Source organism: Pagrus major, chromosome 5, assembly GCF_040436345.1.
Source record: "Pagrus major chromosome 5, Pma_NU_1.0".
Taxonomy (NCBI): domain Eukaryota; kingdom Metazoa; phylum Chordata; class Actinopteri; order Spariformes; family Sparidae; genus Pagrus; species Pagrus major.
Genome location: NC_133219.1, coordinates 4,049,395 through 4,066,915, shown reverse-complemented (window position 1 = coordinate 4,066,915; position 17,521 = coordinate 4,049,395). Strand labels below are relative to the sequence as shown.

Sequence of the window (17,521 nt, the reverse complement as noted above, 5' to 3'; positions counted from 1 at the left end):
TAGAACTGAGGAAGCCTCTTGGATGAGAGGTGAAACGTCTTCAACAAACTGAAACAAGTCCTGGCATTTGTTAGTGTATGATCCACTGCATGACATCATACATCATTGAGCTTTCAAATAGCCAGTCTATAATTCCATCATGCGTAATGACTAATGCAGAGGAAGCGTAGGTTGACCACAGTTCCCCGGTTCTTTTCAAGAATGAATAACAAGTCAAGTTCAAGTGACACAGGAAATGTTCTAGTGACTTCACTGTAGAGGTTCACAGTCCTCTCATTTTTCTTTTGTGCCCTCCTCCCACCCCCACACAATGACACAAACTATGTGTCTGTCTGTCTGTCTTGGCTTCTGCCAAGAAAAAATTCATTTCCCTCACTTTGTTTCTCCACTTTGCCTCTCTTTGTTGGTCTGTCTGTTCAGTTCTCATCCTCATCCTCATCCTGTCGACATCTTGCCTTATCCCGCGTTCCTGTGGCTTCTCCCCAGTCCTAATGAGTTCCCTCTGTTCCCTTTGGATTCATGGTTTGTTCTCTGTTTTTGCTTTACTGTTGTCTGGATTCTGGCCAATCCATGTGTGAATATGATGTCTCATGCTCCCTGGACCACTTGTTTGCAAATTGAAGACATTTTTTCAGATTAGCCTCACTGATAAGTGTTTTGTTTTTCAAGGCTACACAGCTGTTTAGTCCCAATCCCTTGAGTTCTCTTCACATTGTGTGTGTGGAAATGCTCTTACTTTCACTATTAAACATAGCCGTGAGTTGTACTGTTATTTTATACCATTTGATTTCACCAAACGTTTAAGTGATCTCTGATCACACTAATTCAAGATTTTTTCCCACCACATTTCTTCCTTGAAGGTGACGGTTCAACACTATCCTTCCAGGTTTTAATAATGTGTTGGACAGTTCTTAACCAAATTTTAGTTGTTGTCTTTGCTTGATGCAGGCCAATAATTTGATCCTTCTAAAACAGAGTAGCATCTTTTCCAGGACCACAGGATATGTCTTCAGACATGGTTGTTTAAGAAATGAGAAGCAACTCACTGCATCAGTTAGGGTTCAATAACTTGTTGCCAGCTGAAACACATTAATCACTGCAGTTATTATCCAATGGAAGGCTCTGACCTATTTGCTTAGTTAAATCCAGGTGACTTTTTTTTGTTGGCCAGGTAGTGTATATACACATATGTAACATACACACATACATAAGGCAGGGGTAATTATAGTGACACTCAGTCTGACTACTATAATTATAATAATGATGATAAGACTAATAATAACAATATTTTATTATCATTATTATTGTTATTAATAATAATACTATCAATAATAATAATAATAAGTTCCATGTGCCTCACACTCTGCACCATGTGCGACTTTGCCCTTATGGTGCAATACACTGCACTGCACTACACTACACTGCTAAAGTGCCCTTTAATGCAAACTAATTCGAAAAAAGTATTTCCATGCTCATGTTAAGTGATTTTTCCTTGAAGTTGGTCACCACAGAAACAAATGACACATATACTCCTGAATTTCACTCCTGAAATGTGAAAATGCAAGAAGCCTTGTTTTAATTTTGAGGCCATCCAACAGGCATTGAAAGGTTTTCAGGAACAGTTTTAATAATGACTGAAACAAAGTTCCAAAGTTTCATGCAAGTTGATCAGAATACAGCATCTCCATAGAAGTTTAGATTGTTTTAAAAGTGCAAAACTGCATTTAGGTTCATGACACCATCAATAGACACACACAGTCATGGCCCAGTGAACATTAGTAAGAATCTCAGGGAGTTCAACTACCACAGTGTAAGATTAAGATACAGGATTCATCTCTATCTTATCCAACACATTCCATTGGTTGTACAAAATAATAAACTATTAATACATTTTACATTATTTTATATGATCCAATAAATATGCAATTGTCAGATATTAACACACATAACTAAATTGTATAGATCTTACATGAATATTAATTACAAAAAGATTTAAAGGCTTCAACTACCCATCTTAGCAACACAATGCGATGAAAACATGAAAACATAGACACTTAATATGCTGTTAATCACTCAACATGCCTCTTGGCAAGGTTAAGCATCCTGATTATCCTGAGGAACATTCGCTCTAAGAAAAAGTTCCAGCCGGAATAGGTGGAGTAAAGTCAGAAAAAATTCCCTAACATGATTCATGTGGATGACTAAGTGGTGATTGGTTGCCAACAATCCATTCAAGACTGTGAACTGCACACAGGAAACCACACAAGAACCATGCAGTATCATGTGTGCGACCAGGCAGGTCATAGTGATTACAGATTTACAACAGTAGTTATATTACAGAGGTACACATCTTCCCAGCAAACATTTGGCAGGACAAAAAAAATAAATTCAAAACATTGTGAGAAACAGTCCCGTATTCATGAATCACAGTGCCAGAGGGCTTCCCAAAATCCCCTGACTGAGCTAGTGCAAACACATTTGAGTTATGTCTCAAGAGTTAGGCCAAAATTGAGTCACGCAATTATTTTTTTATCCCAGAATTCTTACTTTTTTTTTTTTTAGAAAGGAAATTGCATCATCAACTTTCCTACTGATCAATTAGAACTGATGAAAGGATTACAAGGCCGGTGCACACTGGCGTTTTGGTCACACGTGATCATCCTTGAATACAACATGTCTGTTAAACAAAAACACAGACCATCAGTTAACTAAATGAATGGCATCTTCTGGTGCCTCAATCTCACTTTTACTGTCAGAATTCTGACTTTAAAATCAAAATACAATTTTGTCTTTACAATGGCCCTAATCCTCCTCAATAGAATTGTGTTTTGACACTACAGATTTTTTAAATACATGTTATTATAAGAAACGCACACATACAAATATAAAAACTCTGAAATAATATCAGTTCTTTTAAAGCAGGAAAAAAGTGGAAGCACCAGCTCAGAGTACAGAGTGCCCTGTCAGCAATTAATTAAATAATTACATTAAAAAAACATATTTTTAACCTTATTGAACAGGCGAAGAGAAGCAAACTTGTACAACAGAACAAGAACAGAACAGAATATTTTTATCAGCTTACAGTGAGCCACTGGAGAGAAAAGTCAGATGTAGCCACACAGAAATACAGCACTGGAATAAGAAACCCTTTATAATCCATCAGCAGATTGACAGCACACCATTCTAAAATTTCTCAAGCATCTGGTGTCAGATCCGCAGCCAGTCTGACTCTGATCTATCACCTATCACAGACAGAGTTGATCATGCTGTGCTGTAGTTATACTTTCCTCTGTTTAACATTTCACAACAGGGGGCAATATAATGTGAACAAATTGTGAGTACAAAACTGTCCTTTCTTGGCTTGGAAATGTCACCCTGTTACCCTGACCCGATGTGTTGGCCATCTACACACTCCTAAAATGGACAGACAATATTGCCTGAATTCTTCACATACCAAAATAATGTTATCAGCAGCAGGACTGTGTGGGCGTGGGCTGGATTTTACTGCGATAGTTTTCCAGTAACTATGCGCTGTTTACTACTCTTCAAACTTCCTTATCCAAACCACTGAGGTGGCTACGGCAACACATTTAAACAAGTGTAAATAACAACACAGAGTGATCCACCCTTGTATATTACATTCCACACTATATCTGAAGTGTTGACTCAGGTTACTGTAATGCTTTGTACAAAATAACCAATGTTGCTCTGCAGCACTAATTACATTTAGCTTGTGGGATAAAATGTACATGGTACTGCTGTAAGGATCACCTGACTTCTATAATGCTTTTAATACAGTGTTACAAAGTGCTGTCAAACTTCCTTTCATTCACAAATTCCTATGTCACCATCTCTGGTGTTTCTCAAAACAATCCTGTCATTTTGTCCTCCACAGACAGGGTTGTACCATTTTCAGTAACAGCTATCAAAGAATGTGACCTGGTTAAAACAGTGAAAAGACTTGCAGGTTGGCCAAATAAGGGCAGGGTAATTCCGTTACATATTTTCAGGACGTTGTAAGGAAAATGTACATACTCTTTAGAATAGCGTATCATAGTTAAGTTGTTATTAGGCAGCAGTATGTCTCTGTACTGTTAATAATGAGTTATTTAAGTTTCCATGGAGTTGAAGTTGAAAATATTCAAATTTAATTTAAGTGATTGTAACTGTCTGACCAGATTACTGAGGCAAAAGTTCAGCGCCAAAGAACACCTGGTGTTCTTCCTTAACAATAAGGTCACGGAAAGATGATGTCACACGTAGTCTGCAGTTAACCTCCAGGTGAAACACGCCAGATGTATAGAGGGATTTAGTCCACGGTTCCATGTCACAACCCACTGTGTCGGCTGATGACAGGAGAGGCCTGTCTTGAGGGTAAGCATCCCGGAAAACAAACACTGTGCTGCTGAGTGTCCTCCTGTCACACATGAGGTCTTCCTTACTCTGATAGGTAATCTGCAGGAAGACTCTGTAGTAGCCATTTCTGGGCACCACTAGGTTCCCACTGGAGTAGTTGAAACCTCCTACACAGAAGGCTTGTCCATCCTTACTCTCCCATTCAAGATATTTCCCATCAAAGTTGTCGCCTCTAGGAACTAAGAATGAGAGTGGAAAGGCAGAAATTAGGTTATGAATGTTTATGTTTCTGTCATTTCTCGATAACAAGAAATATGTCACCTAATTAAGTGAAGCCTGACATATACTAAAGCACAGGTTGGCAACTACTGTATTACACTACTTTATTATTTTCTTTCAAGCCAACTTGACAGTTCCTGTTTTGTTGATATGCACATTACCAATCAGAGAGGATGAACTAATCTGTGAAACCTGATGATTTAGTCTTTGCTTCCAATGGAAACCTGCAGACCCTCGTCTTGAGGTGAGTCGATCTTACCTAATCGTCTAGACCTATGACTTTTAGTTGTCATCATTAGGAAACCAAGTATTGCTGGGTACAATTCAGAATTGTTCACATTACTTTCCCAAATCACACCTTTTCCTTCCTGACTTGGACTAATGTGAATCATATCCCATGACCTTTAAGACCTACATTCCCAAAGCATCTATATTTGACAAGTTGGGAATGAGACTCAAAAACAGACTTACTTACAAAGTGGACCTTTGGGAGGTGTAATTTGTAAGAAATGACCAGGATATCTAAGGTAGCTCTCAAACTACAGGAGGCAGCATAACAGCTAACTGCTGATCATTACACTCTGTGCTGTAGCCATCTTTGGCTGTAGCAACTAGCTGTTAGTAGGTAGCTTAGTTAGCCGTGGAGTTAACTGGCCCATATAGCTGACAGAAGTCTGCCTACACTAGGGTTGGGACGATTGAAGAGTTTATCCTCACATGAATGACTTGATCAAGCCGTCATGAAATGTACATATTGTCCCATGCCTAGCCCACACCGCAACCTTGGATTGATTGTGGAAGGTTGAACCAAGACTGTTTTGCTGAGTTTTGTTTATGTCGAGTTTGAATGAAGTGGTACTAAAAGAAAGATGGAAACAAGTCAGGACAAACTAAACAGAATGCCTCCAAATACTGCAGCTGACTACAGGTACCTTCACAGGGTTATCCCCATGTCTGCTTTCATGACTATTCTGATCGTCAGCTGATCACTATTACTGTGACTGCTGTCACGGTCTATTTGTCAGATGTGCTTTTAGAACAAAGCAAAAAAAGATGTCGCTGTCTCTTGTGTGTCTGACTGAGTCATAAGGCGTATTACTGAAATTCCTGCTCCACTGTGAGATGATTCACAACTGTTATGTTTGTTGTGCTACATTTCCCTTGTCAGGAATTATTAAGTCTTTCTTGAAACCCCAGCCAAAGAAATTCAAGCTGTCTGTATCACAGTCTATGTATAGAAACTCTATTGTAGTCTCTAGTGTTATTTTATAGTTCAAAATCCATATATTATATATAGTTTATATGTTATGTAAAACCAACGCTATTACAATGTCTGCTGTAAATGCTGAACTGGTTGCATATGGTTACTAGACAACAGCTCTTTGCCTCATTCTATAAAGACTTGAGTTGAAATTAGAATGTCTATTTTTAGGCTGTGCACCCCCGATGGGAAACAAACATCAGTGCCTTTCAGGTAAAGTACAGTAAAACCCTCATCCCACTTTACTCCCATGTTTTTACCTGTTAGCAAGGCACTTGGATGCTTCAAGTCATCATGTTGCTGCTGATTGACGCTGGTGCCTAGAAAGGGAGATTTATGAAGTGTTGTTTTACACATTAATGAATGATTGCTATTAAAATCCCATTTTATCTTTCCTAGCCAGAAACCAACATGACCTTGTAACTCACTAGATTATTGAAGAAGATAGTCTATTTACCTGATGAATTGCTGACGGACTGTAGTGATGGCTGGAAGAAACAAACAATATTAGCAAAATGTGTTATAACCAACAGTAATGACATATATATATACACACATACATATATACATACATATATATACATATATATACATACATATATATATATATATATATATACACATACATACATATACATATATATATACACATACATACATATACATATATATACACATACATACATATACATATATACACACACATATATATATATATATATATACACATATATATATACACACACACATATATATATATACACACACATATATATATACACACACATATATATATACACACACACATATATATATATACACACACATATATATATACACACATATATATATATATATATATAATTCCTACCACATAATTAATTGTTTCACTTGAATTATTACAAAATTTAAACCATCCCCAGTTTATGCAGTTGCTAATCATACAGTTTATTATGATACTTTGAATACATATGACCTAAAACTGTTCACTTAAATATAGCTAATATATTGTTAGGTACAGTAGCAGAACAATATTTATGGGAACAAAGTAAGGATTTAAATACACTGTTATGGTACCATGATATCACACAGGCACAGTACCAGGGCTGCCCCACTAACACAAGCCTGGACCTGAAGTGGCTCCAGATGGTGAAAAGTCTTGTTTTGTTTCGCCAGCTGACTGGAAATCAGAAACAACGTCCTAACAGCCCATGTCAATGAGTAACCACGAAACAACCCAGCCCCCATGTCAGAAATGACAGGGTTGGGCATGTATTTGACCTTTTAGAGAATCTTTCGTTAAACTCTTTTTAACCCATGTTTTACAGTTGAACCGGCCCGTTGCTGAACCTGCTGATCAGTCGCTTGTGTGTGGCTCGGCTCGGTGTTTCAGAAGCTAACCGAGACCAGCTCCACACAGCAGCTGTTCTGTGAGGCTCAGTACAGGCTGAGGTGACACCGGCACGCGCTGCTCACGACGCGCGTGCGTAGCGTCAACACCAGCTTCGTTTTATGCGCGTGCAGCAAATTGAGCCCTGACGCCAACTTTTGGCTAACTTTAGGCTAACTTAAGGCTAACTTTAGGCTAACTTTAGGCTAACTTTAAACGCTGCAGCAGGAAACAAGCCGTGCCCTGTTCAGAAAGCACAGAGAGCTGTAACATATCAGACCACAGAGCCGCGGACTGAACGACTGTCCGCCAGCTGCTGGACGTTCGATAAAGTGGACGCACAGTAACAGTGGACTGTAAAGTCCCTTCGGGTCACTTCACAACAATAGGCAGCTCCTGGCGTTAACTCCAGCAGTACTGGCGGTGTAGGTATGTAAGGTTCGCCTACCTGTCTGTTCGGTGGCTGAGCACCTCGTCCTCCGTGCACAGCCGTGATCAGTAAACCCACAGCTAGTGAAATCAGTAGAAGGAGCCCCACGGCTAAAAACTGGACCATTCGCTGGAGTCGTGTTTCTTTCTGGCGGAGAAACTGAATCAAAGTGTCTTGCCGGTGTGAGCTCGCCTCCCCCCCGCAGCAGCAGCCGTGGCCCTCCATGCCACTGGTTTCCCACGCGCGGATAAGCCGGCGGCTCCCATCCGCCATCTCCATTTATCAGCGCGCTGTCGCCCACGTTGAAAACCACCGCATTGGTTGGGAGTCTCGATTTAAGCGAGTTTCACTTAGTGTCTCGACTCAAACACGAACTTCCTCTTCATGACATTAGCTTCCCATAACCCACACACGTCTGGTTTAAGCCAGGGGCAGCGGACATGGTCAACAGCAGCGCGCACCCTCCCACTCAAATACTTTGTAAGATCTGGTTGTGGTGGCAGGTGCTCAGCCAAAAACACAGCAGAGGAATGTGCCAGAGCACGTTTCACTGACCCATTATTTTCACATGGCCTTAATTTAACCATTCACTTTCTGACCCACTCTGCTACGGACAACAATAATGTCCCGCTGCTCGGTGATGGATGGACAGATGAGACACAGACAGACAGGACGACCACACTCAGTCCCAGTGCTGGTGGCAATCACATGAGCGTCCTCGAGGTGATCTGGTCTGCAGATCTACTTTACATTCATGGATGTCTACACAGCAACCTGCCACAGTGAACATGTTGTGTTGACTTGAACCGTATGACTTGTTATCTGGTGAAAACTAAACATTGCCAGGATAATCTTTATTTTTATTTATTTAATCTGTGAAACCCAGTAAAAAAAAAAATCAGTAGGAAAAAACGTTAGAATTTTTTTTCACGGGATTTCTTATTAATCTTCGTGAGTGGAACCGAGTGAGAAAAACAATATAGTAGAATTTTTGCTTTTCCATGTGTCAGAGTGAAAACATTTCTTTTTCTCAACAATTTCTTTTTATTCCGCATGTGAAACCGAGCGAAAAAAAGGTTTTGGAAAAAAAAAAAAGAATTCTTGTGGGGGAAAAAACATGGAAAAGAAATCCTACTGAAATGTTTTTCCTACTGAAACATCTGTCTGGTCTGGCTAACACATTTGTTTTTCTTCCTGGAAAACAGATTAAGAAACTTAGAAAGAGTGTCCTGGCAAAACTTTTATTCCCGCCAGATCACAAGTCATAAACACAGTAGCAGTAATAATTTAAATCTCACAAGGACTTCTAGAACTGCTTGGTTTCATGTTAAAAACCTACCAAAAAATAAATAAATAAATCATATAATTCAGGCTGCTGTGGAAAGACAGTGCTATAATATTAATAAGAGAAGTGTACCAGACCCTTCATGTCAGCAGTTCAATGAGAGGGCAACATCAGTAACCAGATGTGTGTTTGTGACACTGGATGAAGCAGTCACTGGGTGTCACTGGGTGACAGGCAGGATGTCAGAGCACAAGGTTAGCAATATTAATAGGAGAGCCCGCAGCTGTGACTGAGCATGGGGCATCATGGGTAGAGTGATGACCATGCTGCTGCAGAACAAATGAAAACCTTGTTCTAGAGCATAAAATACAGTGCAAACAGGAGCGGGGCACCCAGGGTGAAATTAGGAATGTGCAGAATCGTGTAAGTGAGGCGGAATAATGAATACATCATTAATTCAGAGATGTGTTTTTCTTCCTGTTGCTTGGCTGTTCAGAATGATGGATGTACAGAGTTTGTCAGTAGAAGTTTGTTCCCACATTCATCTGCTGAAGGGGGAAAGTGTCTCTTAAACATCAGTTAGACATGTGGACATTCAAACAGGATTTTGTGACATCACAACTAGTTTGGAAGAATGAACAACACAACTTATTATTATTATTATTCCAAACACGCCTCTGGAATCTTTAAGCTGTGGCAGTGATTTAAGTTAGAGCCCAAACAATACTGGAACTGATGCCTATATCAGGGGGGAAATGATGATATCGATATTACAGCCAATAACATTCACAAATATATGTGGTTATCAAATACTTGACAAAGACATATCATGGAGGCAGGGTAGATTGCAGTTTAACAATAAACTGCCCAAAATGACACCAGTGTACTGAAACAGTAGACTTCTCTGGGAATTTAATATTTATAAATAACTCAAAGCAACTTTTTCTGCATTTTATTCTGTAGAAGAAGTTTTCATATCGGCACATATCAGACAACATATAAACCAATATTGGTGGGCTCTAATTTAAATTAAAGGAATGTGAGAAACACAAAGACAACAGTTAAACCCATTTTTATTTGAGAGTTGAGCTCTGACTTTGGGGTGTTATTTACATCATTTTATTCTTTGTTTTGAGTTTTGGGTGGTGCGTTTTAGTCCTGCAGCTGTGTATATGGCAAAGTCCACTGAGAATAAGAAATAAAAGTAAAAATACAAAAAGCTGTGGGCTGATTGCAACATCACACCCTAGAGAGTGAAAGGTTGGGAGCTTGTTGAGTGACAGTGTACACACAGTATACTACCTGTACAATAATAGTGCTACTATTCACATTCATCTGTACAATAGTCATATTTACAGTGATCACATTAGGGAAAGAGCCAGTACCTGAGGAGTTAGTTTCATAATTAACTTTACTCATTCACCATGGTAAAACGAAGCGCACCCAACCAATGATAGCCTAAACAACACAGAAAACATGTCCAGGATCAAGTGTGAAGCTTGGAAGTACATCAGTTTTACAGCAACTCACGGTTTTAGCTGATGCATACTGATGTAGGCTGGTTTCACTCAATGACGGTATCAGTACTAGAATACTGTTTATGTTTAGATATCAAACAGGTCTTTTCATCTGAGTCATGGAAACCAACCCCTACACAAATGCGATTTTTCAAATGATTTGTTCAACTTTTGCTGAGGTAGGCAGCAAAGAGCAGATTAGATTAAGAGAAGTTTACGGCGGTTACGCAAGCCTAGTATGAGTCACTACCGTACAGTAGTGCCAAGTGGTGAGAGTTCATTAGTGTTAGTTGTAGGTTCTTGAAAAGAAACACTCCTCTTAGATACTTCAGGTGAGCTGGCACGCTTTAACAAAAGACAGGAAGCTATAAACAAAAGATGAGGTCATTAAAATGCCTGTGCCAGCAGCTTTCACCTTCCCCTATGACTCTCTCCAAAACAAACTATACATGAAAACATACTGGCCAATTCAAATTACCATTCGACAGCACGTAAGATAAAACACCATGAAAAAACACATCATACATGTGCAGCATTTCTCCCGAGAATGAAACATCAACCAATAAATAAGAACTGAATAAAAATTAATTAAATAACAATCATTGTCTCAGTTTCAGATCACTGTTCAAGTGATCACGTTATAACTTAAACAGTCAGAAGTCCATTTTAAAAATATCTGAAATGCTAGGCTCCTCTTACCACTTTCAGGATCACTGTTTCAGCAGACAGGTGTATGCTTTGTGCCCGTCTTACGCCAATTACCCCCCTATTCTGCACAACAGTGCCTTCTGCAGGCAGAACTCAAACAAAACATTTTTTTCTTTGGACCCATTTCACTGATCGCCCATTCCACACAAAATCATATCAAAAAGGGAAAATTTTTCAAGTGGAAACTCTGCGTCTCTTTTCCATATCTTTGATCACATCTGCTTGATCTCACTGTCAGTTTGCAAAGTGTTGTGAAGTGCAAGACCAGCAGGGTAACAACAAGCAGTCATACATGAAGGAGCTTTGGATTTGGTACTTTCCAGCAGCTTTGTGTCATCTGTAAATCTAGGTGTCCAGTCTGGAGAAGGATGGATGGAATGCTAAGCCTTGTAGCAGTTGCCTTGCGTGGTGAGTGCCAGCTGGCCGTTGGGCGCCACCTCGTTGGCCTCGTCCTCCAGCAGGCCTGACACGTCAGCATTGGGGATGCTGTCGTGGTAGCTGCTGAAGCTGATGTTGTCCTCTTTAAGTTCGATGGTCCAGAAGGGGGCGTTGAGTTTGCGGTTCTGGTACTCCCGGTAGGTGTACACGCCTCCGACGAAGCCCAGCAGCAGCAGCACCACCAGGATGATGACAGCCAGGATGATGATGTTGAACTGTGTCCAGGAGACTTCCGTCAGGGCTGCTGTGGTGTTGTCAGTGGGGCTGCTGAGGCTGGTCAGCAGGGCCTGGGTGGTGGCTGCAGTGCTCAGCACGGTGCTCATGTTGCTGCTGGAGGTCGCGGCTGGGAAGCCTCTTGCTCTGACAGGGGTTAAAGTGGTGCTGGTGCTGGGCGTGGAGGGGGATGATGTGCTCGATATAGGACCCTGTGTTGTGGTTGTATCTGCTGGTGTGGGAATGAGCCGGGATGCTGAGGAGAGAAAAGCATTGGAAGCATTATGCAATGCAATGAAAGCCGGTAGTTAGTGAACAAGTAACAAGTAACAAGTGACTCCAGGTTGTTGATGTATAAACAAAACAAATAGTGACACCTTGTGGCAAAAAGATATAACTACCTCTAAGCACAGATACAGCTGCTGCGTTCTTTGTTTTAATGAGGGTAAGCTTTAAGTGATGACTCTCAGTCACGATGTTGATGTCTTTGGTAAGTAGTACAGTAGTACTGTACAGTGTACAATATTATATGTGATGACCATGCCCAATCGTCCTCCCTCAAACAAAGTGAATTATAAGCTGTGACCAAATCCACTCACTCCCTACCTTATTGTAACAGACACTCAGTAGTCGACCTTGTAGTGGAGCAGTTAAATGAGATTTCAGACACTTAGAAATGATCAACATTTTGTGTCAATTCTCACATCCATTAAATATATTACATTGTGGGATTGTTGCAGATAGTAGTTTACATGCCATGGGTGTTATTTTTCTTCCATTATTTCCATTTTTAAGGACACTATGTAGAGCCTAAATTACATACAGAATATGGACACTCATGGGGAACAGTAAATATAGTGCACAGTAAATAGGGAGTAAATAGGGAGTTATTTAGGACACAGCAATAGACATTTTCATGAGTCGAACTAGACACATGTGTAATTAATTAATTAACATTAATGACTAGCTGCAGTCCTTTTACTTTTGCCGAGTCTAGGGCCCTGATATTGTGCACAATAACCATGAGACGCCTATGTGGCACATTGTCATTGGTAGTGTTATTAATATTAGTAGTTCTTTTTATTTCTTCTTACTACTGATTGAAGTATTTGTGAAAGTATTGGTGCACTAGAAGCCAAATGTAGAGAGGGGAAATGCCTTTTAGTAGTTTCCTTGGCTGGAGTGACTATAGACTCCCTAAAAACACTGTATTTGACCTGGCGGTGGTGCCTTATGTCCTGAGTGTTGTGTGCCTGAAGCGCATTCTCGTTGGCTTACATTGGGTGTCTCATCACTTGTAACGTAAAACATAGTTAATTTTTATTTTTGGTGATCATTGCTGCTCCTACCCATGTGAAACCAAAAGTGAACGCTGATTTATTAATAATAATAAAATAATTTTTACCACAACCCAACAGAGTATCTTTTATTACCTAAACCTAACCAAGTAGTTTTATCACCTAAATCTAACCAAACTGCAACTGAAAAGTGGAAATATTTTCTTACAAAAAAACAATACATTTTCCAAGTGATGCAAACTCTGGTCACCCACGCATAAATCGCTCAATTACTCCACTTAGCCAACTTATATGCTTATCGAGCATTTTTATAGCATATCACCTAAAAGCACACCATTCCAAAAGGTTTTCCAGCAGAAATCTTCTCATGAAACCACACAAACAATCTTACAAGGCAGAGTTCCATGCACATAGATGAGGTCAAATACACAAATTATTGAAAAACAATGTGCACTCAGAGCATGGGCTGAGGTGGTCACGGAGGCAATTGAGCTCATCTTAGTTTGATAAAAGACAGAAACTTGAAATCAGACAGTGTGCAGTTATATTTTTCTATTTATAGTAAGGAAAATGGATGTAAAAATATTTCCTTTTATTGACATTTTGTGAGTTTATTTTGTACACATTAGACTAAGTCGTGAACTCGCCGCTTTTACATCTCCCAGCTGAAACTGCGGGGGCTATCAGACTATCACCTCTTGAGGTCTGTAGTGGTATTAGGACACAGGATGAGCTGGGGCTAGCTGGTTCGCATGCTAACTTCATAGACATCTCTGCAAGACAGAACATAGATGTCTTTGACATAACGTTGACACTTTGTTGATAACGTTGGTTCACTTTTTGACCATATCTTCCACATTACTCCTTTAATTTAAACAGGTGATTTTAATTCCTGTGGCTGATTAGAAGTCTTCTCAGCACTGTGTCGGTGTGCGCTTTATTGACATCTCCTTGGCTCTCCTGTTATTATTGTTGCATTTGTTAAAGTGGGACAAATTGCACCTGAGCAGAGGTCCACTCTGTGTAAGTGTGCAGGGCCTTGGTTATTGATACCTCTATTTTTATACAATAAAAACCTTTCAAAAGTAGCTTTGATAACAGTGTGCTGTATGTAAAACAATGACATGTTAATTGATAAATGCATACATTTGCATTAGTAAAACCATAAGCTATTACATGTTCTGCCAGTCTTTGTGTCAGTTTCAGAGCCCTCATATTGTGCAAGTCAGCTCACTGGTATGGCTTAGTCAGTGAGACCTGAATGTACTAACAGACAGCTAGTTTGCCATTGTAATCTTTCAGTAGTTCTAGTTCCCTACAAAGAAAATCAAAATGTATGTTACATTAAATATGTAATGAAATCACTGGTTTGACCAAACAGTGCGTTGTGGTTTGTCTTACTTGGACGGGTGCAGTTATGTGCTTTGGCGTCTCCGATGAAGCCTGGAGCACAGAGCTGGCACTGGGGCCCAGTGGTGTTGTTGATGCAGTGGAGGCAGTAGCCGGTGTCGGGGTGACAGAGCTGGGTGGGGACCTGAGGGTCTGCATTCCCACTGCAGTCACATGGAACACAAACCTCAGAGGCTTTGTAGAAGCCGGCGCTGCACTTGTCACACTGTGAGCCGCTGTACCGGGGAAGGCACTGGTCACATACTGGGGAGCCACTGGGATCTGCACAGGAACAGACAGACACACATCAGCACCTGACCATTTCTAATGGTGTGGCAACGAGGCTTACTTTCCAGAACGCCACAATGACCTGCTGCTTTATGTTAATCCTGAAGTATAATGTTGCCTAATACTGTTCTACCTAAGGAAAAGACAGAACTCAGAAAATGTATTCTGCTGCATTCCTGTGAAGAAACTAATCTGTAACATTTCCTGATGTTTCCAGTCTGTACTGTATACGTATGTACTGTACGTATTATTCATTAATGTTTATGACTATCCCTTTCTAAAATGCACCTCTCAAAACTCACCAATAACCTCCATCTTGGTGAATATATATCACAAATACAGAATTATCAATTTGCTATATTGTAAAAGGTAGTTTAAATGGTCAATGTTGTCTGCATGTTCTTCTCCTCAGTAAGACAAACCTAAGTGACACAGCCAACTGTGCCACCAGGTAGCTCAAGATGGCAGTATATCAATCTAGGAGAGAGCTGTGTTCACTGTCTCTGCATAAGGCTGGTTTCTTCCCTGTGGAACTGGGGTTGGATCATAAATAAACACATGCGGTATTTGAAAAGAATTCAGAAAGTAAGAAAGAAAGTTAAGATCCTTCACTTTTGGGATGTTTCTACACCTTGATTGGAGTCCACCTGTGGTAAATTTTGACTGATTAGACATAATTTGGAAAAGTATAAACAAGGCCTCAAAGCTGACAAAACTTAACAGAGTGAACTCAAAGCCATATGTGGAAGGTACTGCAGAGCTCAGAGAGACGACTGTGCTACAGCACAGATCTTGTGAAGGCTACCAAAAAATTCTGCTGCATTGAAAGTTCCAGAGAACACAGTGGCCTCCAAATTTATGAAGACAAACTTCCAGAAGGACAATCATCACTGCAACACTAAACCAATTGGGGCTTTTTGGCAGAGTGGGCAGACAGAACGCTCTTAGAAATGTACATAAAAGCTTGCCTGGAAATAAAAAAAAGAAAAAGAAAATCACCTAAAGGTCTCTCAGACTGTGAGAAACATAATTAATCGGTCTGATGAAACCAAGATTGAACTGTTTGGCCTCAATTCTAGAGGGTTAGGTCTCTAGTCATGCCTGGAGGAAACCTGGCACTGCTCTTCTAATAAAAACCTGCTCCAGAGCCCTCAGCACTCAGGTTCATCCACCAACAGTACAACGGCTATCAGCACACAGGGACAACTCTATGAATGTCCTTCAGTATACCTTATACTACCTTACTAATCAAGATGGTGTAATGATGGTAGGAAGGCCCCATTTTTTTCCATACGTTGTTGGTATCACTCTCAAGTTCAATATTTTTTCATCATCAAGTTTGTCTGCCTCATTGTGGGTCTGAACAACAAAAGGACCACAAACAACTTTACTCATTTATTAGAAACCGGTTTGTTTTCATGATCTGTTATTCCCTAATCAACCTTAGGAGAGTAGGAAAGTCTGTCCACAAAAAAACTCTTTATACATCATTTAGCTTCATTTCAATTCGGTCACATTTGAGCTGGATCATTTCTGGTTTCATATGTTACATAATTTCATTTTTCCTGCAACATGTAGCCTAATAAATAATTTCCAGTGTCCATCATATTCTGGATTATTAAATGATGCATTCATAATCAGAAAATCAATGGATACATATCCAAATAATGATTAAATGACATAAATGCATTTTGCCAGTGGAAATGGTTCTGTTACTCTGAGCAGGACAGTACACAGTATAAGAGAACACAGCTTGTTTCTCATCTGCAGGTGTTTGTTAAACAGGTAAAGGGCTACAGAGATAACACTGATGCTCTGCACTGATAATTCTGGGCCTCTATTAGCATTAACACAGTGAGCATGTGTGCAGACACAAACAGCAAACTGACAGTTAGACAGACCTGATGGCGGCAGCTGATCACAGCTGATCCGCCATTATCAGAAGGAGATGTCGCCACGTGAGACGCATCTGAGTAAAGGACATCTCATTTCTCTTAAAACATATTCCTTGTTTCTTTTCTCCTTGAATAAAGACGCAAATGAGGGATATACAGATGCAATTTAAGGAATTTTGGATGTTTACTTGAACTCAATCTAACATCTCTGGAGAGATCTTAAAATGGCTTTCCATCAACGGTGCCCATCCAACCTGACAGATCTGTAGAGCAGACTGGCCAAAATACCAAAAGCCAGGTGTCAAGAGGAGTTCTTAAGGCTCAGCTGGAGTCTGAATGGATCCCAGCTCCTCAAGAGGACCATCACTCTTAATCAGCAACACGTGCAGGTCGTTTCTAAGGGTCAGCTTTCTCATAAAACCTCCGATCCCTGGTAATATAATGCCACAACAAACAGGAAGTACAGTGTAACAGTACACTACCCTCAGCAGCACCGTGTTCCCAGGGGGAAACTTCTCAGCAAACCATGTCTTATCTGCAATGGATGAGCATCACATTTTAGCTTTCAAATCCCACTGTGGAGTCCTAAATAAGCTCACAAAATTCTTGCAAATAGGGATACGGGATGGGGATTTTTTTCAGTTGATACAGATAACTGGTTTCTTATGGCTGATACCAAAAATAATCAATAATTTCACATTTTTATATTTTCTAAAGAAGTGAACCAGTACTTTTTGTACAGCGAAGAGGGAGATAGGTTCAGATGTAGTGAGC

The 17,521-nt window shown here is 40.1% G+C and overlaps 2 protein-coding genes across 2 annotated transcripts in view; both read right to left on the bottom strand.

The window, feature by feature from the left end:
* Nucleotides 1-1,601: 1,601 nt before the first annotated feature.
* LOC140995900 (lymphotoxin-alpha-like) lies at nucleotides 1,602-8,236 on the bottom strand. Its single transcript, XM_073466055.1, has 4 exons — nucleotides 7,735-8,236; nucleotides 6,354-6,384; nucleotides 6,157-6,216; nucleotides 1,602-4,595 (listed from the first exon to the last, which is right to left on the bottom strand). The coding sequence occupies exons 1-4, from the start codon at nucleotides 7,993-7,995 to the stop codon at nucleotides 4,180-4,182; spliced, it is 768 nt and encodes a 255-aa protein (XP_073322156.1). The 5' UTR covers nucleotides 7,996-8,236; the 3' UTR covers nucleotides 1,602-4,179.
* A 3,288-nt stretch (nucleotides 8,237-11,524) lies between these two features.
* Nucleotides 11,525-17,521, bottom strand: part of LOC140996132 (multiple epidermal growth factor-like domains protein 9) — a 35,870-nt gene continuing 29,873 nt past the window's right edge. The window contains exons 5-6 of the mRNA XM_073466407.1: nucleotides 14,577-14,846; nucleotides 11,525-12,133 (exon numbers count right to left, since the gene is read on the bottom strand). Coding sequence (XP_073322508.1) covers nucleotides 11,607-12,133; nucleotides 14,577-14,846 — 797 coding nt within the window. The 3' untranslated portion in view covers nucleotides 11,525-11,606. The remainder of the gene's footprint in view (nucleotides 12,134-14,576; nucleotides 14,847-17,521) is intronic.